This window comes from Mya arenaria, chromosome 14, assembly GCF_026914265.1.
Source record: "Mya arenaria isolate MELC-2E11 chromosome 14, ASM2691426v1".
Taxonomy (NCBI): Eukaryota; Metazoa; Mollusca; class Bivalvia; order Myida; family Myidae; genus Mya; species Mya arenaria.
The window spans coordinates 56,966,020-56,993,971 of NC_069135.1; the positions used below are offsets into that span (position 1 = coordinate 56,966,020).

The 27,952-nt window shown below is 35.2% G+C and overlaps 3 protein-coding genes across 3 annotated transcripts in view; 1 reads left to right on the forward strand and 2 right to left on the reverse strand.

The window, feature by feature from the left end:
• LOC128217314 (E3 ubiquitin-protein ligase TRIM33-like) overlaps positions 1-26,492 on the reverse strand; it is a 36,855-nt gene extending 10,363 nt beyond the window's left edge. The window contains exon 1 of the mRNA XM_052924396.1: positions 26,420-26,492. The gene's annotated coding sequence lies outside the window, so the exon portion shown is untranslated. The remainder of the gene's footprint in view (positions 1-26,419) is intronic.
• Positions 1-27,952, reverse strand: part of LOC128217318 (uncharacterized) — a 126,947-nt gene that overhangs the window by 34,634 nt on the left and 64,361 nt on the right. The gene's annotated exons all lie outside the window — the stretch shown is intronic.
• LOC128217316 (uncharacterized) overlaps positions 4,360-27,952 on the forward strand; it is a 29,856-nt gene continuing 6,263 nt past the window's right edge. Inside the window, exons 1-6 of the mRNA XM_052924400.1 lie at positions 4,360-4,446; positions 5,401-6,136; positions 8,656-8,721; positions 9,217-9,306; positions 9,905-9,949; positions 10,305-10,324. Coding sequence (XP_052780360.1) covers positions 5,404-6,136; positions 8,656-8,721; positions 9,217-9,306; positions 9,905-9,949; positions 10,305-10,324 — 954 coding nt within the window. The 5' untranslated portion in view covers positions 4,360-4,446; positions 5,401-5,403. The remainder of the gene's footprint in view (positions 4,447-5,400; positions 6,137-8,655; positions 8,722-9,216; positions 9,307-9,904; positions 9,950-10,304; positions 10,325-27,952) is intronic.

Genomic DNA, 27,952 nt, shown 5'->3' on the forward strand with positions numbered 1-27,952 from the left:
ATATTTTACAAACCATACTTGGGTTGACGTACAGCGGAAGTCTATTCTGAAAATTGATTGGCTGAAGGCCGCGTCATACCGCAAGACGTTAAAAGTAGCTCCCTTGCCTGACGCTCGGCATTTAAATGGTAGTTCTTGGTAAAATGGTGTATACAACCCAGGAATGTTGTATCCTGTGTATCGGTGCTTTACACCGAGCACGTTAAAAAAGGGTCTCTTCGCAAAGAGCTAGGTTATCGCACCCGGATCTCTTGTATCTCATTCTGTTTCTCAAAGTCTTCCAGTGTCTGGATTTGACTGCAAATTGCTATCTCTTTTATTTCATGTCACTTATGGCATTGAATCACAATTTAAGTCGTGATGGCGTCACGGCGGGGACAAGCCATAATGCAGCCAATAGGCACGGTCATACCTTGATAAACTCAAATAAACAAACAAAAACCATACTTGGACTGGTTTTTCTATCTACTTAAAAAACCGAATGAATCATTTTCTTGAAGTTATCTGTCCTCAGACGATTTCTTCACTTTTTCATTTCCGACTTCGAGCTTTGTTTAGTAAGTGCGTGGATTCCCTATGGACCATTCACGTTGTTTTACAGCAGGTATTCAATCTAAAACTATTTATTGTTCCTGAGATTTGAAATTTCTCTGCTGATCAATTTTATGCAGTTAGAAATCATTTACTTAAGAGGTTTTTTTTATTTTATGATACTGAACTGTTGATTGTGACACTCGGCGAAATTATTTGAAACTGACTAAGGTACTTATAGTTTCCTATTTATAACTTTGATACATTATTATTGCCATTTGAATTACTTGAATTTTGAATGGATTGTATTGAAAATGAACACTTCTCAGTCGTTTTTCATTCCCAACCTTTGCCCTGTGTCGAACCTGAGGGTTCATGACACCGCCCGTGCGGCTACCACAACTCGTTAAATAAGACGGTTCAGTTACAGTTGCAAAGAGGGTATAGCAATGCCTGTTCTGATTTGTTTCACTGTTTTAATATCAGTTTTGACCAATATACATGTAGTGACATAGGATGGGCGTGGTCATATAAGAAAAGGGTCATGACGACATCTGTACAGCTCAGGATGTGAGGATCATAATCTTAATGATTTTAATGGGTGGAGTGAGCGCAGCGAAGAGACCTTCCTAATCATTAAGCTATTAGATCTGACTTCGAATACAAAATCTTTGGCTGACATATTAGTGTCAAAACAAATCTGACGCAGAGGTTGTTTTTCGGATAAGTGGCAGTGAGTGGACCTTCATTCACCCTCGAAAAGTGAAATGCTTATAGTGACCATTTTTATTTTTTTAAATATGCACTTGTATTAGAAACATACATTTTGAGTGATAAAACTTTAACTTCTCTGAATAATGCATTTATGGAAAGTATTAATTACTAATAACAGGATTGAAATAGTGTATAAAATAGCTGACAACGCAAACATATTAAATATGGGAATGCTAAAAGATTTACTGTGCTCTACTTTGGTCTCATAAGGTAGAAATAACGCGTTATCTGCAAATTCAAGTCGGTATCCTTCATAAGAACAGTTGTTTTCGACATTTATTCATTCTTTTTTATAATATTAAAACATCGTATTATTTTTAATAAATCATATGTTAGGGGCGTATTGTCATTGTAATGTAGCATTACGGGCTCGTAATGTCTTTGCTGATACAGGAATTATGGGGCGTAATGTCACTGGTGGTGCAGCATTAAGGGCTAGAAGCGTCATTGCTGATGCAGGAATTATGAGGCTCGTAATGTCACTGGTGGTGCAGCATTAAGGCTTAATGTCACTGATGATGCAGCATTAAGGGCTCGTAATGTCACTGGTGATTCAGCATTTAGGGCTCTTAATGTCACTGGTGATGCAGCATTAAGGGCTCGTAATGTCACTGGTGGTGCAGCATTTAGGGCTCGTAATGTCATTGGTGGTGCAGAATTAAGGGCTCGTAATGTCAGTGGTGATGCAGCATTAAGGGCTTGAAATGTCACTTATGGTGTAGCATTAAGGGCTCGTAATGTCACTGATGATGCAGCATTAAGTGCTCGTAATGTCACAGGTGCTGCAGCATTAAGGGCTCGTAATGTCACTGATGGTACAGCAGAAAGGGCTCGTAATGTCACTGATGATGCAGCATTAAGGGCTCGTAATGTCAATGGTGGTGCAGCAATAAGAGCTCGTAATGTCACTGATGGTTCAGCATTACGGGCTTGTAATGTCATGGTGGTGCAGCATTAGGGGTTCGTAATGTCACTGTTAGTACAGCATCAGGGCTCGTAATTTCACTGTTGGCGCATCATTAAGGATGCGTAATGTCATTGTTGAAGCAGGAATTATGGGGCGTTATGTCACTGATGGTGCAGCATTAAGTGCTCGTAATGTCACTAAAAGTGCAGCATTTAGGGGGCATTATGTTCCTGCGGATGTAACGTACAACAAAATATGTTGCATTCATTCAGGTGGTCGCTTTGCAGATTCAGCCGATGGCTGAAATCACTCACACTCAGGTGGCCGTTTTGCAGATTCACCAGATGGCTGAGTTCATACACATAAAGGTGGCCGTTTCGCATATTTATTCGTTACCCGAGGTCGTACAAACAGGCGGCCGTTTTGTACATTCACCGAATGGCCGAGGTCATACAAACAATTGGCAGTTCCGCACGTTCGTCCGATGGTCGGGGCAAACACCTAGATGGCCGTTTCGCATATACACCCGATGGCCGAGGTCAAACAAAAAGATGGCAGCTCAGCACATTCACCAGGGCAATAAACAGGTGATTCCCGACTTAATAGTGATACAGATGGGAAAAAGACACCATGGCAACACACATGGGATATTCCGACACCAGGACAATACACCAGAGATTATCCTACACATCGGATTCACATGAGGGATGCTCCAACATCAGGGCTATAAGCAGGGGTTTATCAAACGTCAAGCAATACAAATTAGTTTCTCCGACACAAGAACAGATCCAAGGGGATACCTTGTAAAGAGGACAATACATAGGGCATTCTTCAACCTCGAGCAATACAAAGGGGTTTTCCAACTCCACCTGGGCAATCAACACAAAGATTATGCTCCAACACAAAGGCAATACACAGGTAGTACTCAAACACAAGGGCAATACACAGGTGATGCTCCAACACAAGGGAAATACACAAGTAATACTCCAACACAAGGACAATACACTGGTGATGATCCAATACCAGGGCAATACACACTTGATACTCAAACACCAGAGCAATACACAGTAGATGCTCCAAAACAAGGGCAATATACAGGTTATGCTCAAACACAAGGGCAATACACGAGTGATGCTCAAACACCAGGGCAATACACAAGTGATGCTCCAACACCTAGGCAATACACAGGTGAAGCTCCAACACCAGGGCAAAACACAAGTGATGCTTTAACACCATGGCAACACACAGGTAATGTTCCAACACCAGAGCAATACACAGGTAATGCTCCAAGACCAGTGCACTACACAGGTGATGCTCCAACACCAGGGCAATACACAAGTGATGCTCCAACACCAGGGCAATACACAAGTGATGCTCCAACACAAGGGCAATACAAAAGGGATGCCCCAACACCAGGGTAATACACAAGTGATGTTCAAACATCTAGGCAATACACAGGTGATGCTCCAACACCATCGGTTTACAGTGTAGATGCTCCAACACCTGAGCAATATACATGTGATGGTACGACATCTGGGAAATACACTGGTGATGCTCCAACACCATGACAATATAAAAGGCATATTCCAAATCAAACACACATGGTGCTCCGACATAAGGGCAATACACAGGTGTTACATGGCTTAGGATTAACAAGCTATACATTTCTTTAACAAGGTTCTAAGTATTCATACAAGTCCCGTATAACAGAATTTGGGTGAAAGTGACTTGCGATCGAAATTATTTTATGATAGTTACGATTAACTTTTCTTATTTCGTACATTAAATATCAAATAACAATTTTTGCCTATATGAGTTGTAAAGGGCTTAAGCTTAATATGATTTAGTTTTCAAAAAAACCCAAAACGCCTAGACATTAAATGCAACGCAACTATAATGGAACATGATCAATTCAATTTGAATAACATACAACCACAATGTTGGATTTGTTATTTAAATTTGTATAAAAAGCTTATCAAAACACCGCAAACAAAGTAAATGCATTTAAATATTTAGTTTAAAACCTAAACAGGTTATTGATTTACCACTTTTATAATGTGTTTGATTAAACCGCCGTCACAAAGTAGATGCGATTTATATATTGCTACCCATAGTAGATTATCGATAAAGTTGAGTTGAGGTGTAAAGCCGTCCTTCTGAACTTTACCAATTTCAATTGAATTCGGAATGATAATTGACAAAGTTTGCAGGTAATAAGGATATCCGATATAAACGTATGTTGAATTTTGTTTTGTATTTTGTTTCAGTAATGTTTAAATGTTATAAGTTTACTTTTTCCACAATAAATTAACCTGTAGTGTCGCAAGCGTTTTGCACGTTTAATTGGTGAATGCATACTTTTAACTTTTTAACGGCAGCATAGGGTTTGAGCTTTTATTTTGTCGAGTGACAGTATAATTATACTGATTCAACTTTTTTAAATCAACAATGACAGATTGTTTATTCACAAAAATAATTGTACGCCAGATGTGAACAATTTTATCATCTCATTATACAAAATAACATCATTTTTGTACAATTATTAAAGTGTCTAAGCTTAAAAACTCCATGGCAATTTTTCAATCTACATCCCCCCCCCTAACTTTGACCTTACGACTGATCCGATCAACAAGTGATCGATGGCATAGGGGTTGATTTTTCCCGTGGCCATGACTTAGTAACTAGTTCTCTGACGTAAGAATGGCTTAATTTTGTCGTAACCACGACTTGGTAATCTTTAAGTTGCGGCCATGACGTACCAAGTTGTGAGAACGAGTTAGTAAATCGTTGAATTATGACACGAGATTACTAAATCGTGGGAACGAGATAGAAAGCCGTGGCCATGTCACACTAAGTCGTGGAAAAGAGATAAATATATATTTAAAAAATGTCACATCTATGCCATCGAAGTTTGATGTGAAAATGGAGGAATGTCCTTTATATCGTTGCCTTTTAGTTGCAAGAATGACCTATATAGCACTCAAATTGTTTTGCCCTGTGGATAATGTAAATGATGTCTGTCATTTTTACCTTTCATTTGAAAAACTTCTATAACATTTATATTAACAAAATATGCTAATTGTAACATCTGAAGTATACGCCAAATTATCGAGGGGTTGTTTAGTGTTTATGTTATTTGCTCTTTTGACCATTCTTATGACAAACTTCTTTTACGTTTGTTTTTACAGAATATGCTTTTTGTAAATTCTGACGTATACGTCCAATTGAGGCCGCGAAATGTTGATCGGAAGGAACGTCATCCTGGTGCACGCGAACGGAATTCTAACAAGCGCCAACGTTTGCAAGACAAACGTAAAATACCACCAGAGAATGCTCCGAGGTCACGGGCAACAGAACCTCAGTTTCACACAACTTACAGTCATGACTCAGCAGTGAAGGATTTCGGTCGACATGAGACCTGCTCTGAGCAAAACGAACAACAGAGAGTGACGTCATATTATCAGAAACTCTCAACAATTGAGGCTATCCGAAAAAGTATTGATAAAACCTCACGCACCAAGTCTGCAACATCAGCTAATATTCCAAACTGGATGCTTAATTTAGACATAAATCTTGATGTTTCTTCAGTTGATATAATTCCACCATATGATGACGATGTAACGTTAAAATCTCGAGCGTCCGAGACGTTTTCCGAGCGCGCCTCTTTAACATTTGTTGAAAATAATTCAGAAGACAATATCGACAACTTAAGTGATTCTGAAAAAGATTATCTAGAGGCAGTCCCAAACGAAAACAAACACCAAGAAAAGGCTAAAAGTGTTCCAATCCCCGATAACAAAAAAAGAGAAGTTTACGCTGACACCTCAGTTTGGCCAAGACAGAATAAGAGTGTTCGCCCCTTATCAAATACGTTCAGAATAGCGACACCATTTTCCGCTGGGTGGACAAACACGGAAGATACAGGTATATTGTTTTCTTATTTAAATACAGATCCGATGTTGAAACACGTATATCAAGTGCAATATATTCCGTAATTTAAGATTCGGCTGCCGGAATTCAACAATACCTTATACACAGTATACCTTCATGCTACTTAAGAGAATTAAACAATATTTACAGAAGTTAATAGAAAGTTCGTTTTGTACAGAAGCTTAATTCTATCTCCAAGAATAAAATACGAGACGGAATAGTTATCATTGTGTAAATCATTACTTATAGCAGGCTTGCAGAAGATATGCTAAAACGAGGGAGGTCTCTATCCAGTAATCAGGGTTTAATAAAAGAAATGGCTTAACTGTATATTAGATATGACCCATATCATACACAGATATGTATTTTTAACTCAAATACTCTGTAAATCTTGTCCCATAGCAGACACGCTGAGGCTTGTATAAAGTATTTGTCAGACCTGACCCATATTATACACATATGTATTTAATTTCTATCTGATAAAGATAGAATTATACTGAATATTTTTTATTTATAAAGAAACAACAATGGGGCCTCTGTGTAGGGTGTCAATAAGTACTTGATCTTATATGTGACCTCGTTCCGGACAGATCCACCCGACTCGACTATCTATCAAACTTGTTTCAAAGTAGTTTGCTTATCTTTGATCATCAACTTGGTTTGTAAATTCCAAATATTAACACTAAATTTCTAACAACGAATATTCAATATTTATACCAGACATGACTTATATTGAAACCAGACTAATGCTTCATAAACTCATCATTCCAGAAGTATTTGTTGTAGATTATTACCTTCAAGTATATATGAATACACGATACAGTACAAGTATTAAAAGAAATATGTTGCAGTTTTAATACAAAAATGGGAATTTAATTCACTAGTGCTCACTATTTTAATGAATTTATTAAATATTTGATTCTGTAGTCTGGAGTTTTTGACACCAAACCATATTTATATTGTCGACAGACTTTGAGCAACAATATATAAAACTATTTATTATTGTAGGTATATACTTACAATGTTTAACCACAACTAAGAAAGCGCTTGCGCTTTTATCATTAAAGTTGTCAATCTCGTATACAATAGATTTCCTTATATTTACAAACTGGGTATTGAAATGTTTGTATTTTTATCAATGTTATCAATTATTCAAACTGAATAAACTGACTTCCATCAAAAAGCTTTTCAATATTTATCTTTCATTTTTATTAAAACAAACACTTTTGTGAGCTATCAGCAGCAAACTATTGACATTTCAAAAGTTTGCCATGTTTGTATTTAGCAAAAGTGTTATCACCAGTTTTTAATTAACTTCGCTCCATTAGAAATATCGTGGCAGCGAACGCCAAAAGTATTACAATATGGCTGACGATAAATACAAAATTATCGACTTGTATTTGAAAAGACTTGGGCCAACAGTTTCTGTTAAAGGGATTTCGATTGAACATATTGTGGATTAAATTTTAAAATATTTGCTACAGATGTACATGCATGAGTAAAACTTAATTTTATTAATGAAACGTGCTGACATTCTTCAAAGAAAATGCTTATTACGTTTTGCTTTTTAAAAAAGGATTACACAAATGACTCAATTAACATTGAATGTTATGAATAGATGAGACTTCTGACAACGATGTGCATATGTTAATTTTTTTGTTATAAACGTTTAAAATTTGTGTGTTTTTATTTTATGTTATTGTGGTTTTTGAACATCATGGATGAATACGATTTGCTGTTCTGTAAGAAATGTTGATAACAATTTTCCTTGATTTTTAAAATAAAAATAAAAATGGTAATATAATCATCAAAACAATTGTTTTAAAATTTATTTGCTCGTTTTCACTTTCTGTTATAATTAAATTAATTCGTTTACCTTTTTATTCTTGAATGATTCTTATCTTATTTATCATTCAAGTAAGGTAATTCATTTACGTCTTTATTTCTGAAATGATTTTCTACTTATATAATTAATATATCAATTTATGTATTCATTAACCTCTTTATTTCTTCATTAACGTTCTTTTTATCTTATGCGAGGACAAACGATAAAAGTCAAATCACATCAAATCAAATCAAATTTTATTTTCAGTCGGTATGACATAACAGAGAAAACATTAGCTATGAATAGCTATTGATCAACTACAATCTATGCTGTAGATTTATCAAATCACTCAAAACAAGACAGAAATACATCAACATTTAAAAAAAATGTTTTAGCGCATATACCCATCCATACTAATTATGTAGCAGAAAACATATGTAATACAACAACAATTAATTCAATGTCGCAAATATGTGTTTAAATATTGAGCTTCATTCAGACGCTTGAAATTATATTTGTCTACAAAAAATCATTGAGTTCGTTTACCTTTCTTGGCATGCGTTGTTACCAAGGCGATTAAAGATGGTGTCGATGCAACAGAGTGGAATAATAGTATATGACAAGTCCATTTAATTACATGTTCCTACCTATTTAATACACCTGCTATGATATAGATTAACTTTTTAAGGTCCGCGTCGTTACCAAGGCGATAAGAAGGTGATGTCTATGCAACAAGGTGGAATCAGGAGTACCCGTATGTAGCTATTTTCAGATGATTAACATAATTAAACAAGACAGAGCCTCATTCGTGTACCATAATCATACCATATTATATCATTATTCTGATTTGATACGGTTTACAATTGAAATATCACGAATTTGCAAATAGAGCCCGGTGAACATAAATGGGAAATTTTGATTCCTGGTTATCCCATATTAATTAGGTATCATTTGAAAAGGCTTAATGTGTAGATGAAGAAAATTTAAATAATGAGCCGATGGACATATTATACAAACGCTGTTAGGTCCCGAAACATTGAAAAATCGCTCAATGCACTTCCGATTTCTGTTAAAAAATACATCTGCATTAGCTATATATGCAATATATGTTATTGAACGAGAATATCATGTTTCATTACTCCTGTAACAGCTCTAGTTCAGTGTTTCAATTTTATATTTGAGTTTTGATTATTTTATTGTTTGGGCTTTTTTAATGTCATGTAATGTATTGTTTCTTTATTTATTTCAGCTATGCAGCCGAAATCTAAGAAATATATTAACCAGATGTTAACTTTCCACCATATGAAACACCATGAAAAGAAAATAAGGCTGGCAAAACGTAAGCAAACCAATTGTAAAAAAGTGAAAATACTCAGTGGCGAACATACCGTATTGTAGCAACATAAATAAAATGATAATTACTATTGCTTCTGCAGACGAGCAGAATCAAGAACCATTATATTAAGTTCGTTAACTCAAATCATTATTAATATATTTGACAACGGCAATTACAATAACAGTTTAGTGTTCGAAATTAGCTTTTGTTCAATTGAATGGCAGTATTTATACAAGAGGAAATTGGGTAAATCAGCAATTAGCCGTTATTGATTTTACTCAGCTAAATCGGAAGATTTAAACAGAGTCATGATAAGTTAAACTAGAATCGTAAACACTAAGCTGGTTAAAGGGTTGTAAAATGTATTTACCGAAATAAATAGGTCAAACTACATACTAATTAACTTTAACTATTACTTTACTACAATTTGATCGCTTTTATATAAGTGAGTTTCTTAATCTATGTTTCAAGTTAAGACAGTATGCAGGTGTTCACACTTCGTTTTCATATTGTTTTATAGCAGCATGAAAATGTTGAATTTGTAAGATTTGTAAAAGTTTTCATTTGTTATTTGACCATGGCATTTCCATTTTATACACAGCCGCCATTGACAGCAAGATGCCGAACACCTTTAAATATGCATTAGGTAGGTATGTTTTCACTAAGTTCCATGCAATAACAAGTGCAGTTGATTTGCTATGTCAACTTTTGAAATATAACTTAAGGACCCAATAAAACCGGTTTTCAATGAACTGTGTATTAGAAATTGTTTCTAATTTCAAACAGATATAACTCGTACCTATAACCATTATTAGTCTTTTTAAACAGTTACACAAACTTAAAACAAGGCATGAACTTACTTACATTACAAAACTTTCGTATGGCATATATATACATAATAATAGATGAACTCTCTTCTAAACAAAATATTAAATACTTCCCTGTTGATCCTCCCCCTAATGCCCTTCGGTGCTTTGATTTTCGTGATGTCTCTTTTTCAGACCGGAAGCGTTTGGTTGATGTAAGTTTAAGATGAGATTATAAACAGCAAATAAGTTTTTGTTTGATATACAATTCAGGGATTTTTTTATTACATTCAGTTACCGGTCAATTTCACAAGTAATTGTGAACATTTCATTCAGTTCATATTCAAGGCCAAATAAACTACTTGTTTTCATGTCATTGATATAAGCTATTATACATTGGCTCTTCAAGAACCTAAAAGACTTGTTTATGATTTATTTTTCGTTCAGAGAATTTAACCAAAATTCTTATCTCATGGAAATTGTGAGGAATTCTGCTTTAAAACTCCATATAATAAGTGTATTATGCCCCAAAAGAAATTAAAATCAAATTATTTTGAGCGTAATTCTACTTTGTTGTTTTATCTTTAGCAACGGCTTAGCGACTCTTGGAAGATTTTTATGAATTCCACTAATATTTTTTCAGCCTTCATATTTTAGCTGGCTTTCAAGAACCTTTGTTAAAATGAGATTATCATAAAACCAAAATGAAATCAAAACATTTGTAAGGCAATTCTCGCCAATGACTCAGAGAAGAATCCATAATGACAAGAACATGACGTCACCCGATTCGCAAAATGTGACGACACGAAGAAATGTATCGAATGAAGACACAAGCGAAACAAAACAAACTAAATACGTTGTAAAGAACAGATAGCATTTGTGACATTTATAACATTAACTTTAATTAAAAAACTATAAACCATCGCGACATTAGATAAAGTAACGATTTTCTAGAGAATGCTTTTGAACACAACAATATTAAAAACACTATTTTATATTGGGGTGCATACCAACGGGAAATATGAAACAAATATTGCAATGGCATGCGTTATTTTTGCTTCTAGAATAGTATTCAGTATGAAACTAAAGCCTTCCTTATGGTCATATAGGATTGACTTGTTTCACGGTAAAGGTCCGTTATTTATATCCCGCAATCCGATTGTCTATATCATTCTGAGATCCAATTAAGATCAATATTGAATACCACCCCTGAACAGCGTGTTTGATAATTGTTGTTTTTATCTATAGTCCTGCTCCTGTATATGTCAATTAAGTATTTATGTTCAAGGCGTTGACATTGCTTTTAAAATCTGGAAAGGTTATCAAAATGTGGTTTAATAACTTAGCGATTGATGATACATATTTTATCTGTACATTATATTCAGAAATATTTATTAAAATCCCATAATAAAATTGTTGGTCTTTGTCACGATAACAAACTTATGATTGCGAAAACCTTGCAAGAAGAATTAACCGATCTTTATCAAACTTGGAACAAACCAGCGATATGGTCCTGTTTGATTGTGAAGAAAACTTGGAACAAACCAGCAATATTGCCCTGTTTGATTGTGAAAAAACTTGGTTGAAAAGTAACTTTACTAGATCTCTATCTTTCTCCATTTTCTATGTAGATACCAATGATAATGTCAAGTTTGTAATGTCAAGAGAAGATAACCCTGGTGGGGCTGGAATCTATAACCTCTAAGACGAGAGGTGGACAGCTTAACAACAAGACCATTTTCAGTATATGTAAACTTTTATTTTTGTCACTATACCAAGCTTATTGTTAGCTTTTCATAGTTAGTTTTTTTTTCATTTTATTATTAAGACTAGTTGTAGTTGAAGGTCACCGTCATAGAAGGTCAACTAGGTCATTGAGTTAAATACAAGAAAAATCCCTGTTTCCCTCGACATCTCCGTTTTACCAAACTAGTTATTAATCTTTAGAACGATGTTTGCCTTTGTTACATAAAGGTAAAGTATAACAGTATAACATTTAATGAAAAAAAAGTTATGAGGCGAACCCAGAGAAGAGCATGCTTAACATTATTATCCGCATGTTAACCAGTTATTTGTAACAAATTATTGCCATCATTCATAGGCAGAAGTGCTTTTATATTGAACTCGAAAATTAGTCATTTCATTTATAACGCAGGAATTAGGTTGGATTTCTGCTGACATAGTTTCAAATCACTAAACAACATTTTTGAATAGAGTTTTTGGTCACAAATCATAATAAAATTCAAATAATTGATATAAACTATACAACGAGGTCACTAGGCAAAAGACTTGAAGCATTACATTTTTGCATTTTCCTCGTGTTTTAAGCCTTATTGCACTCCTCGTGATAACCTTAAGAGCAGTTTGTTATAATATATAAAAGGTCAATAAGTCTAAAACAGAGATTTTAAAAAGGTCATTGAATTGTCAAGTCATGTCAAGTCAAAAGCGAAGTAACTTGCCATGTCAGGGCTAGAATAGCATGTCGTTTGTTCATTAATATGATGAAAAGTACAGGGAAAACGCATGCCCCATGTGTACCAGCCAGGTATTGTCATCATTCATAGAAGAGAAAATGGGTCATTTAATTCATAACACAGGAATAAGGTTATATAATGCAAACGAGGTTCAGTTTTTCGAATTTTTATCAAACCACTACTAAACAGTTTTGAATTTCCTTTATTTTTCACAAGTAAAATTTAAGTTCAAATATTTGTATTATATTATAATACTACGTCACTAGGCAAAAGGCTGGAAAAAATACATATTCACATCAACCTCGGGTTATGACCCTTTAAATGAGTTCCTCACCTTTATTTCGAGAATGTATGTCCTTATTGTATGAAAATAGGTCACTCAACCTAATACAGGGATACTGGGACTTAAATCATTATTTAATGAAACCAGGTCACTCAATCTAATACAGATATATTGGGACTTTAATCCTTACAGAGATACTGGGATTCTAATTCTTATTGCATAAAATTAGGTCACTCAGTCTGATACATAGGTTCTGGGACTTTAATCCTTATTGTATGAAATTAGGTCACTCAGTCTGATACAAAGGTTCTGGGACTTTAATCCTTATTGTATGAAATTAGGTCATTCAGTCTGATACAAAGGTTCTGGGACTTTAATCCTTATTGTATGAAATTAGGTCACTCAGTCTGATACAGAGATACTGGGATTCTAATTCTTATTGCATAAAATTAGGTCACTCAGTCTGATACCAAGGTTCTGGGACTTTAATCCTTATTGTATGAAATTAGGTCACTCAGTCTGATACAAAGGTTCTGGGACTTTAATCCTTATTGTATGAAATTAGGTCACTCAGTCTGATACAAAGGTTCTGGGACTTTAATCCTTATTGTATGAAATTAATTCACTCAGTCTGATACAAAGGTTCTGGGACTTTAATCCTTATTGTATGAAATTAGGTCATTCAGTCTGATACAAAGGTTCTGGGACTTTAATCCTTATTGTATGAAATTAGGTCACTCAGTCTGATACAAAGGTTCTGGGACTTTAATCCTTATTGTATGAAATTAGGTCATTCAGTCTGATACAAAGGTTCTGGGACTTTAATCCTTATTGTATGAAATTAGGTCAATCAGTCTGATACAAAGGTTCTGGGACTTTAATCCTTTTTGTATGAAATTAGGTCATTCAGTCTGATACAAAGGTGCTGGGACTTTAATCCTTATTGTATGAAATTAGGTCATTCAGTCTGATACAAAGGTGCTGGGACTTTAATCCTTATTGTATGAAATTAGGTCATTCAGTCTGATACAAAGGTTCTGGGACTTTAATCCTTATTATATGAAATTAGGTCATTCAGTCTGATACAAAGGTTCTTGGACTTTAATCCTTATTGTATGTTACGATTCGTTACAGATAAGAAAATAAACATTTTAAAAATCTAGCGCCCTTGATTGACTGAAAATGTAGGGCAAACACTATCCCATTTTAGATGCACAATGAGAGTGCATTAGACTCTGAACGAGTGCAAACAAACAAACATCACAAACAGACCATAAACACGTATTAAAGCAAGAAAACACTATCATGGGGGCGACACATTTAAGAAATCAGCAATACATTAACCTAAAATTTTAACAAGCATTATTTGAACATTGCAAGTATTAGCTATGTATGAAACCCATCGCTAACACTATAAGTGATTCATTTTGTTCAGCATCCCGATATCTACAAAACTCATTGCTTTTCATAAGGAGCCATTGCTCTTCAATTTAAAGGATTCAATAATGCTCCGTGAGTGGCACATAAGGGCGGGGCTATATGTTTTTCTACATAAATTCAGACCCATTTAGTTTGATAGTGGGGCTGTTATGTGGGTCAAATATCGCCCTTTACAAAGGATTTTCATTAAAAAGATTTTGATTAAGCACTCGATGTAAAGTGTTCATTTCAAATGGTAACAAAACGGAAGCATAAAAATGAAGCGCTAAATGAGATAAAATCATTAGCTAAATATGCACATATAATAAATGATAGTATATTGTAATTTTAACAATGAAGTGATAACTTGAAACAAAATATACGAGTAAATGCATCTTTTAATTGTACAGTTCGTACATTGTTTTGGTATTTGAATGCTAAAACAAATACCTTAAGCATAAATCATAAACAAGAATTAAATAGACGATGAATTAAACTGCTATATTGTGTGTTTTACTTATTTTTTTTAATGCGAACAAAAATGGCACTGCTAGGTTTTTAACACGTATAGATTTTAAACTGATGAGTGAAGAATCGTAGCTGATCGCTGAAGACTCTTTATGATTAAGCTTTAGCTGCACAGTTGCATACAGCCAAGCCTTCTGTTTACACGCAAAGGCACAATTTTAGTGTCAATGCTGACTTAAATCACGTCAAAATATCCTTGGGAGGAGGGGGAGGGCATGCAGTGATTGACAGTTGCACGGCATCATTTTAGGGATACAATCTGGGAGTGTAAAACACTAAGTCAGTTAGAAGTTATTAAGTAACGTATCCGTTAATAAGAAACGAAGACAGAACTTAAATTTATAAGGGCAACGGCAAATCTGCTCTTAATTTATTGGTGCGAATTACATTTAAAGGCTTAAAACACGAGGATAATGCCCAAATCTCATTTTTCCAGTCTTTTGCCCAGTGACATAGCTTAACAGTTTATACCAAATATTAGAACTTATCTTTGGCTTGTAAGAAAAAGAATATTCAAAAATATTTCGTAGTGATTTGATAGGAATTCGGTAAGCAGATTTCCAACTCGTCTGTTTATCTAAACCTTTTTTCTGCGTTATGAATTAAATTACACATTTTCGAGTTCGATATGAAATCTTTGCTGTCTATCAATGCTGACAATAACTTGTTATGTATACATTTGGATGACAGAGTGTAAGACATAGTATTGGCCTGGGTTGGCCTGATTGTCGATTATTATCAGATGATTCACAAATTACTTAACCTACATCTTACACAAACGAAAAGCGATCGAAAGATTAATATCTGTTTTGTTTTAATATATCCGTCGAGGGAAACGGAATTTTCTTATTTTTTACTAAGTGACCCAGTTTGACCTTCAATTAACACTATTCTTGATAGTAAAATGATACATATCGGGTAAAATAAGCTTGCTATAGTAATACAAATAATCATGAACACAAGATGACAGTGGTTTTCTTTTTAAGAAGTCCACCTCGCGCATATACGTTCGTGGGTTCAAGCCAAACCAGAGGCATCTTCTCTTCATACAAGACAATATAACTGGTTTCTACCAAAAAAAGCGGACTGAAGTTAGATAAAGATTGGGTAGAATTTTTCTCTTAAGTTTATTAAGACAAACAAAGCAAGTATGTTTCAGGGTGTTTTGTCTCTGAATATAAACATGATGAGATTTTCCATTGCATGATGAAATAAACATGTTAAGGTGTATTTTTCACTTTTTCCTTTCACTTTGAGAAAAAACTTGTGTCTTTTTGTCTCTAAATGTGAACATGTTGTAATGAGAATAAACATGTTAAGAGGTCTTCTTTATACCTCAAAGTAAACATTTTGAGATTATCCATTTTACTATGAGAATAAAATCATAAGGTGTCCTTTTTTGTCTCTGAATGTGATTATGCTGAGATGTTACCTTTAATCACGAAATTAACATGTTCTGATGACTTTTTGTACCTGTTTGTGAACACGTTCAGATGTTCCCTTGCATGATGAAATATAAATGTTTCGGTGTCTTGTTTGTGTCTGACTCTAAATATGTTGAGATGAACTCTTTCATGATGAAATATACATGTTTATGTGTCCTTCTTGTCTCTGAATGTCAATATGTTGAGATGCCCTCTTTCGCTATGAGCTTTAATATGTTAAGGTTTCCCTTTTGTCCATTAAGGTGAACATGTTGTGATATCCCCTTAGTTCCTAAAATAGTTTTTGTGTAATGTTCTCTCCCTATAAACGAGAAATGAGAATTCCATTTAAATTGTATTCTTATTTTCGTGCGTTTATGCAGTATGACCACTAGGCCGCGATTTTGCAAACCCATAGTGATGCATTGAGTGTGGTATATGGTCCATTTTGTCTCTGATTGTAATGGGGTTAGATTGTCCTTTCCGTTTCTGAGAATTATAGTGTTGGATTCCCCCTGAGTGTGATTATGTTGTATTCAACCCATAGTCTCTGAATGTGATAATGTTTTGTCCCTTTCGTCTCTGAGTGTGAAAAAACCGGATTTTCCCCTTTGTCTCTAAGAGTGATAATTTTGAAGTGTCCATTTTTATCCCTGATCGTGACAATGTTGATTTCCCCTTTTGTCTCTGCTCGTTTCCATTTGTCACTGAGTTTTCCATGTGAGACGATGTTGAAATATTTTAATTTATTTCTGAGTGTGATAATGTTAAATATTTTGCTTTGTCTCAAAGTGTGATGATGTTAAAATTAAACTCACATTTCTAAGTCAGATTATGTTGAATAACCCCTGTGTCTGATTGTCAGCATGATGAATTGTTCTTTTGTTTCTGGCGTTACAGAGTTTTCCTATTGTCTGAGTGTGATCATGTTGAAGTTGAATAGCTCAATTTGTTTCTGAATGTGACTTTTGTTGAATTGTTCCCATTGTTTTGGAGTGTTTTAATATAGAGTTCTCACCATTTTGTCTGAGCGTGATTATGCTGATTTTTTTCCAATGTTCTCCTGGTATGATTGACATACTATTAAAATATATATGATTTATAAGGAGCTGTACAAAATTGTTTTAATAGTAATATTTGTGTCTGTGACACAGAAAGTTTTCAATTATGCCAAAACATGAGGAGCTTGTCTTAAGATATTGGTTTGTCATCAAGCATTGAATAGTATTGTTATAAAAATAAAATAAAAAAATAAAAATTAAGATCTATGAGGTTTTACCTCCCCAAACTACATTTTAAATACATTGTGATTTTGATTCATCTAATGAGATTAGCTGTGTTGATATAGTATGATTATTGTAAATATTTCAAAAAATTGATTGTTGTGCTATTTTTGGAATAAACTAAAATTTAACCATCATTTGATGTGTGTGTTCAAGTTAAGCTGAACGTAGTTGCTCAACAAAATTTCGACGTCAATATGAAATATTTTCTAGATGTACTGACAATTGATCAGCATTTTCTAGATGTACTGACAATTGATCAGCATAAAGTGGTAAGCTTGTTTTAATCATTTATGTGAAAAAATACTTTTCGGAGAAGTAAGTGAAAAACCCCGCCATCATCAGGCACCATCATATCTTTAATTTTATCCCCAATGGCGTCATTAGATATTGAAATCTCATAAAAAAAACATTGATAAACGATATGCACGGAAACAAGCATAGTACAATTTTATTTTAATATTTGCACACAAAGGTAAGATCAATGGGAAACATATATAATAACTCGCGTTTTTCATATTTTGTTTTGTTCAACGTCAAAAGTTGAACAAGATAATAGTAAATATTCGACTCAGAAAAATAAATGGCTAAAGACCACAGTTATCTGCCCCCCCCCCCTTTAATTCGGATGTTAGTGCAGAAAAAAACAGTGCTTTTGTTTAAATATCAGTATTCTGTTCAAGGAAAAAGAAAGGTATGCTCTTTTTTGCATAACGCTGAACATATTTTAAGACTGTTTTGCAAACAATGATAGTTTCCAGTGTGAATATTGGAAGCCACATTGCCTGTGGAACTGTTAAAATTGCTTCTTTGTAGCCTTTGTTCCGTCTTGACCTCAGGGTCAAGTATTTCTACTCAATTTTGTGAGATACGGCAAAAACAACTTTATGTTTTCTTGTGATTAATTGTTTTGTTTTGGATTGTTCGACAGCAGTCTGTTATTTATTAATTTGGGGCTGCTTTAAAGTGAAAAGCCAGGTTAATATTTAAATGAAACATATAATAAAAATAACTGTTAGGCCTTCTAACAGTCCATCGCACCCGTAATCTGCGTACGCTACTTGGAGCTACTTCCCGTACAGTCTAATACCAGCTAGTGATAATACTGTTGCAGTTATATACATATGTCCGCAAGTAGTTCTTTTCATTCTTGTTTCACATTACGTTAAAATGAGCATCTTCTAAGACGGTAATCTGAAGCTTTTGTGGTAGAGCGTCGACTGTTTGTAACAGGGCTCCGAAGGCGGCAACATCAGCGTCCGCGCTGTGAGCATTGAAGAATATGTTAAATATATTGTGGAATATTGCAGATAATTTGTAGCTTGTAATTTCAGGAAATATTACTTTGCATAGCCATAAACTATCCGCAAAACAATAAATGTGGAAATGGCTTATACTACAGCTCAGACATTTAGTTATCATTAATCTTGTGTCAAAAGCTGCATCGTGTGCTGTTAGGACGGGGTGTTTAACTACTTCAACCACTCGGAAATCGATGACAGGCCAGTAAACACGTCCGTAGACTCAACCAGTGTTTTATTATAAAACATTTGCTCTCCATGTATCGCCATTCCAGTAAGCGATGTGATAGATGTCAGAATACAGCCACCTGCGGGTATGACGTCGTTTTCTGTTTCATTGAGCAAGTGCACGATATCAACAAACACTCAGATTGAAATCTAAGTTATTGAGAATGGCTCTTTCGCTACATACTCTTATATAACGTTTTAGAGCAAATGTTTTACTCGCCCCAATGACCATGATTTTGCGATCATGTCGTCGCGCAATAAAGCGGGTTTGCAGATGTGCGTGTATGTGCATGCTTGCACGTGTTTGTGCGTGAATCTCGAGGAGGGCCCGGCAGTGTTTTTAAGCTTCACCGAAATCTAATATATACCGCAGAATAATTTTTTTTCAAGACTGCCATTTTAATCAATTGATAAGACAGATGCATATTGAAAAAGGTTCAGATATGTGATGAAACAAAAATCAATAAAAACTTCAAACTAAATAAATATTATGATTAATTTGCAGTTGACACCGGAAAAGTTAAATATTAAATCGGTGGCGAATGCAAGCGGTAAGCGTATCATCCTCTTGATCAGAAGGTCCCGTGTTTGATCCCCACTCGGAGCATCATTATAATTCGGGAGTGTTAACAATGTCTATGAGGTTATAAACCACATGTATATAATATAACACATCTTAAAACTGCTATGTAACATTTTCATCGTAAGAAGATAATCGCGGGGTAAAACAAATCATAGTTTTACAATTACGTGTGTACGAGTACATTCATAATCTCCATTGTTCATATATTTTATTGCATAACTCGAAAGGCTGAATTTCAGACTAGAAAGTAGTACACAAAAACATAGGAAGTGCCAGGCATTTAACGAAGAAATGTTCATCCTAATGTTAGTCGATGGGCGTAATGAAACGCACAATTATCCAAAGACACACATCTTATCTTCCGCAATCAAGATAATTTACCCACGTTTTTTAAAATTGGTAATGTTATCATTATATAATTTAGTTTAGGCATCTCTAAACCAATTTCCATTACTTTATGATGAAATATCGGTAGTCGAGATGCGCCAAATGTATCACTCGATGTGAGAAATCGTATGGTGTCAGATAGCATCCTTTAGCACTAACCGACGACGCGTGTATAAGTTATTTTAGCAAAAATGCGAAAACAAATCTGATACTTCCTTCTGGCCAATTTACAAAAATAATGAAATATATTTTATATTGAACGTCAATTAAAACTATGACAGCTGCACCCCTTAAACAAATGTTGATATATGCTAGTAAACGAATTGTCTTTGAATTCCACGATTTCCACACACTTACAAATCAGTTAAAGGCTGATGTGAGATTGGTTGATTGATATTATCACGCGAAGCTTTCAATTAATTAAGGAAAGGATCGAAAATCCAGAAACTTGTGAATGAGTTCGAGTGGCCAAATCATCGATTTTCTAAAAATATTTGGACTGTGCCAGCGGGAGGTGGGTTCACATTAATTATGCTGCCAGATAAGACCAGAATTTCTTTTTATACAGTCGAACCCCGTTGGCTCGAACCCCCAGGGACCGTCGAAAATACCTCGAGCCTCGAAAAATTCGAGCCAAGCGGTATGCTTTCCTCAGTATAATGAAATCGGTCGTTTACATCAGTTCGATCTAACAAGGAATTCGAGCCAAGCGAGTTCGAGCCAACGGGATTTGACTTTACTTTAATTATATCTTTTGCTGTAATTAAGGTTTCAAACAGTAAACTAATAATACGATAATTCAGTTCAGATGCATTACTTGGGAAATATGTTTTGGTCCAAAAACATGAGCGAGTCCATTTAAACACTTTTTTGACATTAGTTACATCTAGTACACCAATGTTTGTATAATTTATTCAATAAATATATGAGGAATCAAGTTGCACATTGGACAACGTCTTTTTAATCATTCAATTCATGTATGAAGATACTATTTTAACTATGGTCAATGTCTGTTCAAACAATTCAATCCATCTTTTTGGAAACAATTTACAATTCGGTCAATGTCTAAAAAAATATTCATTCAATATACATGTATAAGGATACGAACATATATGTTGAATTTCAATAAAACACCATATTTACTAAATACAAACTGCATGAAAAAAATGACACATCGTGTCTATAACTCTATAATTTATATTCTGAATCATTCTTTTACACAATTACATTGTTTCATTAAACATTCACAAGTAGGAACCAACTTGTTGGTATATTTCATACACAATCAGCTACTAACATTTCAATTAATAATACACATTCTCATACTCGTATATTATTTTCTTATAACACATTACTACACGACTTGTCACTAATGAGAACTGTTAGAATTCAAAATAATTTAAAAGTCAAGTTTCCGTCAAATACTCTCACAGTAGTTGATTCGCGCGATATGTGAAATAAAGCATTGTATAAGCATATTGTAAGTAAAATATTATACATTAGAATTATTCTTGAACATTACAATTACTTCACACCTGATACAAATTTCACTCATATTAATTGACTGACATGATTTATACTAAGTTGAATACTTTCACGAAATTCTCCAATTCAGATCTGTCATACTGACTGCAGGTGACAAAAATCATCTTCTTCAGTGAACAGTAAGCCACACTGTATGGACACTCAATCCCCTCTTCCTTCCCCTGCAGTTGGGTTATCTCGCCGGTGAGCGTGTCCAGTAACAGGATGTTGTCACTGCCCCATCCACAAACGAGCAGCTGGTTGTCCCCCATAGCTGCCAGACCAGATGGGTTTTTCAGTACCGGATCTTTGTAGGTCTGGAGCACCTCTAGTGAGATGCTCAGCTTGGTTATGGTGTTGGTGCCCCAGTCTGTGACATATATGACGGGAGGATTCTGACTCTCTCTGGTCACTGTCAGATACCTGGGTTGCTGAAACAAAGGTTTTCCACTGCTGTCTTTGTCCACACTCTTCTTCACCTTTCCCTTCATGTCCATCAACTCAACCTTACCGTAAAAAGACACTATCAAGTTGTCATCACAAAAATCTATTCCATAACATAGTCCATCTAGTTTAACGACATCCTGTAGTGTGACATTTTCCTGAGTTGATACGAACTGTATCTTCTTCAAACCAGGCAGAGTGACGGCTGCCCTGTCTCCGGGCAGGAGACACAGGTCCCACGGCTCACTTGGCAGTTTAACCTGGGACACCAGCTTGTTATTCATGGTGTCCACCAGCTTCAATGAGCAATTAGTGTGATCTACCAGTACGAGCCTGTCCCCGGTCAGGAGGGTCACATTGGTTAGCCCGCAGTGAAGGGTATCACCTGATGTCTTCACTGAAATGTCAGGCTGCCTGCTGAACTTGGCCTGGCTTAGGTCTGCTCTGCTGCTGAAGTGGGCTGAAAGTAAACATTACAATAAATAACACAAATAAAAAAATTGTTTTGTTTCATCACATTTTAAAATGAATAATAATAATAATAATAATAATAATAATAATAATAATAATAATAATAACAATAATAATAATAATGCTGGGAGGGCAGCATCAAAGTCACCTTATGTATCGAATAATCTTAGTTAGGCTTGACATAAAGAGACCAAACTTGGTATTATTACATCGTTATTGTATTCTAAGTCAAAGCGGCGTAGTCGAGCGCGCTGTCTTACGACGGCTCTTATTGATAAATACATTTGCTTTTTATTGCTTCATATTGACCCTCATCAGTTTATACCATCACTGCTACAGCAATGATGATTCATATTTTTGTTAAACCTTTTTTAAAAAGTAAAAAAACACATAATGAAAGTTCATATGTATAAAAGTTGACTGATTCAAACATATTTTATTGCCTTTTTTCTTTCAACATAATCGGTATTTACAACAATAATATAGAGTATACAAAAAGCAAATGGTTTGGATACAAGTTCTAACAACATAAGAAACGTCTTCCCCTGTATAAAAGTTAATAGTCCACAGAACTCATTCCAAAAACAATTTTACACTGCACAAAGTGAATGTTTATAGACCATTGCGCTATTGTAAGAAGGTTTCGTTGAAATGAATTGTTGGATGAATCGTTAAAAAGAGTGCTAACTATTTCCCAAAATAATGTAATGTTATAGATATTTTTCAGTAAAATGATCAAATAGATACCTTATATATCATATGTCCTCGACTGACCAGTGTGCTTTAAGATGTTTTTTAATTACATTGTATTCAATGAAAACTCGTTATGCGAAAATTGACGCATACTTTTATTATTATTTTTAAAATAGATAGGCAACTATTTATAATTTCGCCTGAAAATATGACGGTTGTATATTAAGTAAAATATTTATACCGTATTGTTATACCTAAACAAGTATATATCATTCGAAATTATATTGCTTAAGTTTATTTGAATCTTAATTTATATAAGAAATATCATTTGTCGAAGTATTTCATTCTGCCATTTTTGTAAAGCACTTGGTGAACTTTACAACATAGTTTTTAACGTAACGTTAACGTGCTTGGTTAACTTGAGCGACGTAAAAAAACAACAGACTTATAAACTGCATTACTAAGGAAATGTCAAATTAGTTAGTGGTTGTACCCAAACCTTTTTGTAACACAGCTTTAATCTGTTTTTGGTGTTGTTGCATCGTATCCTGTTGCCGTTGTTCCTGCTTCGTTTGCTGTTGTCGGTGTTGTTGCCCTAACGCCGACGAAGATTCGCCCTCTTCCAACCGTCCTATTGCATTTTCAGCAGCTTTTATCTGCTCAATTACGGGGTCCCTGTAAAACTTGTATCGGGGAACTTTACTCCTCCTGCTCACCTCTCCCAGGGCTGCCTGGAGACTTGCCAGTTCTTTTATAGCTCGCTTTCCTACTATTAATATCTGGTTGCTGTTGTCGTTCTGTGCTTGTAGCTCTGACTTTAGTTTCTCAATGGATGATTTCATGTTTGTGCATTTTGATATCAGTTCATTTAGCAGTGTCTTGGATGTTCGTTTCTTCTGATCAATTTCTGCAAAGAGTTCATTTTCCCTTTTATCCAGGTACTGGTTAATTTCAGTCCTGAATTTGCGAAGTTCATTTATATTGGTAAGGCTTTCTTCATCAACTGATTTCATGATCGCCTGCATGTCGTGTGACAGTTTGCCAATGTCAGTGGCCGTCTGGACAAGTCCTGTTTTCAGGCTGTTGTATTCTGCACCCTCCTTGTACCGCTTTGAGACTTGAGAAACCCTTTCAATATTACATAATCGATGAGCTTTCTCAGCCAAGCAGTCTCCACACAGAATTGCCTCATGATTAAGACAGTAATATTTTATGAAATCTTGAGCATGACGATGACACGTTTCATTAAATTTTTCATCTTCACTCTCTTCGAGGAATGAGGAAGGCATACTGTCCTTGTCCTGGAGGGCGTGAGTTTTGGTTATTTTCTGGTTCCGGTGTACTCGTGCACAGGTGGAACAAAGAAACTCCTTACAGACGGGACAGAAGGCCTCGGGGACGATTTTCTTGCCGTCCTCCGCGCATGGCTGGCAGTAGGTGAGGTCAGGCGCCGATCCAGATGTCACTTGTGCCTTTCGTCCGGGAACTGCATCCATCCTTCCGAGTGCCTTAAATCTTTATAATACAAGAACCATGAAGTTGTTAATACGGAAAAGAAATTGATTCCATAACTTTCACTTCTCTGTCTGGCTCTCTAGCTCTCTCTCTCTCTCTCTTTTTCTCTCCCCATCCCCTCTCCGTCCCTCTCCCCTCTTTTTTCTTTCTTTCTCCCTTGCTCTCTCCCCCTGTCTTTCTCTCTTCCCCCCTCTCTGTCTCTCTCCCATCTCTTATTATTTCGCTTCCCATCATATTTCATCCTAACTATCACTCCAACTGTTTCCCTCTCTGAACCCCCCCCCTCTCTCTTTATTCCGTCTCTCTCTTTCTATTTATCTCTCTGTGTCCCTTTGTCTCTCTCCCTATTCCCTCTCTCTTTCTCCCTTTCTCCTCTCTCACTCTCTCTCTCTCTTCCTCTATCTATCCCCATCACCTCTCCGTCCCTCTTCCCTCTTTTTTCTCTCTCTCCCTGTCTTTTTCTCCCCCCCCCCCTTTCTCTCCCTCTGCAATTTCATATCTTTCTCTCTCGCTCTCCATCCATTTTCATCCTATATCTATCTCCATCCGTTTCTCTCTCTGAACCACCCCCCTCCCCTATTTTACCCCTCTCTCTCTTTCTATTTATCTTTATGTGTCCCTCTCTCTATTCTCTCTCTCTCTCTCTCTCTCTCTCTCTCTCTCTCTCTCTCTCACACTATTTTCAATTGTTATGCTTTATTATGTTCAACTTTTTTTGACTTACTTGACTTTCAGTGGAAGCCTTTATAAAGGAATTTTTAGTATATAGGTACGTGGCCACAATTTCCCAAATAGGGCTAAAATATCGCGAATAGTTTTCATACGTTTACGGTTTGATAGCTGCGTGGTCGATCTGTATTGATTTAAGTTTGGAATGTAAAAGGTCGAAGTCAAATATCCTTTTGTAAGAATAAACAAATATTGGTTGGACTGTTGGGTGGTCGTAAGATACGGTAGGCCATAAATAGTTCTCCTCATTCACGGTATTACAACGTATTTACAGTATATGTTTTTTTGTAAAACAACGTTTTAAAAAATAAACTTGAAAGTTAATTTAACCGGGAAATCCAGTCACCGTTTTGTATTATTCTGACAAATACGATTAAGTTGAATTCAATATTTCAAGAAATAACTGAACAAATTGTAGAGTATATATCTTCTTTACAATTTGGTGAAAACTGTTTACTGTTTTGTCCAATTCCCGTTTTTCGACAGATTTTGTTCGGTGTGGACAGGCTGCCAAATCAATTTTGTCTGAAAGACAGAACACAGGTCATTAATAGACCAAAAATTGTACGTTTACGGATTTTTTTTTTCGATTTTTGATATGGCAAATGTAAGGGATTGGAAGAATCCCGTATAACACGTCTAATACTTTAGACTAGAAAGTACCTAAACAATCAAAGCGACCAGCTTTGAAAACACAAACTACAATATTTCTATTTAAAAATGAAGATGGCCAAAATGTTTTAGGGCGGTCCAATACCCCAAATAGTTGTGACCCTTTTAATTCGTTTCTGGTGAAGCCGGGCTGCACATTCTTATTTTTGACCCCAAAATCAGGTCTATATAAATATATGTCAATAGTCTTTATAAGATATTTATGATGGCCACATATAAACATAACAATGCCCACTGCCATGATATAAAAGTATTTCGGAACGCCAATTATTGTGGCTATCCCAAATGTGCACTCACTAACTTTAAATCCTGGCACCGCCCCGCAGAAAAAATACTGTTTTAAACTTACTTTTGTTGACTGTTGAAAGCCAGTCCGTTCCCATAGTTAATCGAATATCTTAAGTACACAACTTATTCCTTTCAAATGTGGTTGTCGCCTATGATTTTAATAGTCGCTGTTTGGAGAGATAAGGGCCAACGTATTTCGTGTGAGTTCAAAAACTAAAGTAGCAACTTTCTTGATAAGAAATAAGGGAGGTTATCATTGGTAGTGCTAAAACCCGGTATCCGGTATCCGGTTATGTTGATACCGGGCTGAGTGATCAATAGTTTTAGCATGGAATTATAACTATTCTGGTTTCCCAAAGCTAATCCTCCGATTCAAACAAAATTATACCGTTTTAATATACACACGTTACTTCGGAAATAATAGAGTCTTTGGTCTGTTATATGAATTTCAATATGAGCTCAAAATTCACCTTTATTTTCAATGTCAATATTATTTTTATACTCTACATTGTATGCATTTCTTAACAATCCTTCTTTGTGTATTGGTTGTGTACGGGGTTCTACCAACACATTATTATAACGGAAGTCTATAATGAAGAATTATTGTTTGGTATATGTTACGAAATTTTCCCGTTTATCTGATGCCATTAAAGTTAATTACATTTATGTGGATTTACTAATGACCAGTATGATTTACAATTTATAATTTCTTTAATTTCATAAAAAAATAGAGTTATACTTTGCCATTGAATTTTAAATTCAGAGTTAAGCTTCAGCCGGCTATTAATAACTGTTCATACAAAACTTGTTCAAGCACCTAATTTAGTTCGTAAATTATTCACTGGAAAATGTGCTTATTTTGGAAATAGAATATGAGATAGAATACTTTAAATAGGTTGTTTTGAATAATTTATGTCATTTAAATATTATATAGTAACTTACCTACGGGCTTGTTATAAAATTGTTTAGCTTTGTCTTCTAATTGATTTAATAACCAAATTGAACTGTGCTATGTATATTAATATTCATATTTTACAAATTATTCTTGGGTCGACGTACAGCGGAAGTCTATCCTGAAGACTGATTGGCTGAAGGCCGCGTCATACCTAAAGACGTTAAAAGTAGCTCCCTTGCCTGACGCTCGGCATTTAAATGGTAGTGCTAAATGGTAAAATGGTGTATTCAACCCAGGAATGTTGTATCCCGTGTATCGGTGCTTTACATCGAGCACGTTAAATAAACCAAAGGGTCTCTTTGCAAAGAGCTAGGGTATCGCAGCCCGGATCTCTTGTATCTCACTCTGTTTCGTTAAGTCTTCCAGTGTCTGGATTTGACTGTGAATTGCTATCACTTTTATCTCATGTCACTTATGGCAATAAAACACAATTTAAGTCGTGATTGCGCCACGGCGGGATCAAGCCATAATGCAGCCTATAGGCACGGGCAGACCTTGATAAACTCAAATAAACTAACAAAAAACATACTTGGACCTGTTTTTTATATCTTTTTAAAAACCGAATGAATCATTTTCTTGAAAGTATCTGTCCTCAGACGATTTCTTCACTTTTTTATTTCCGACGTCAGCTTTGTTGAG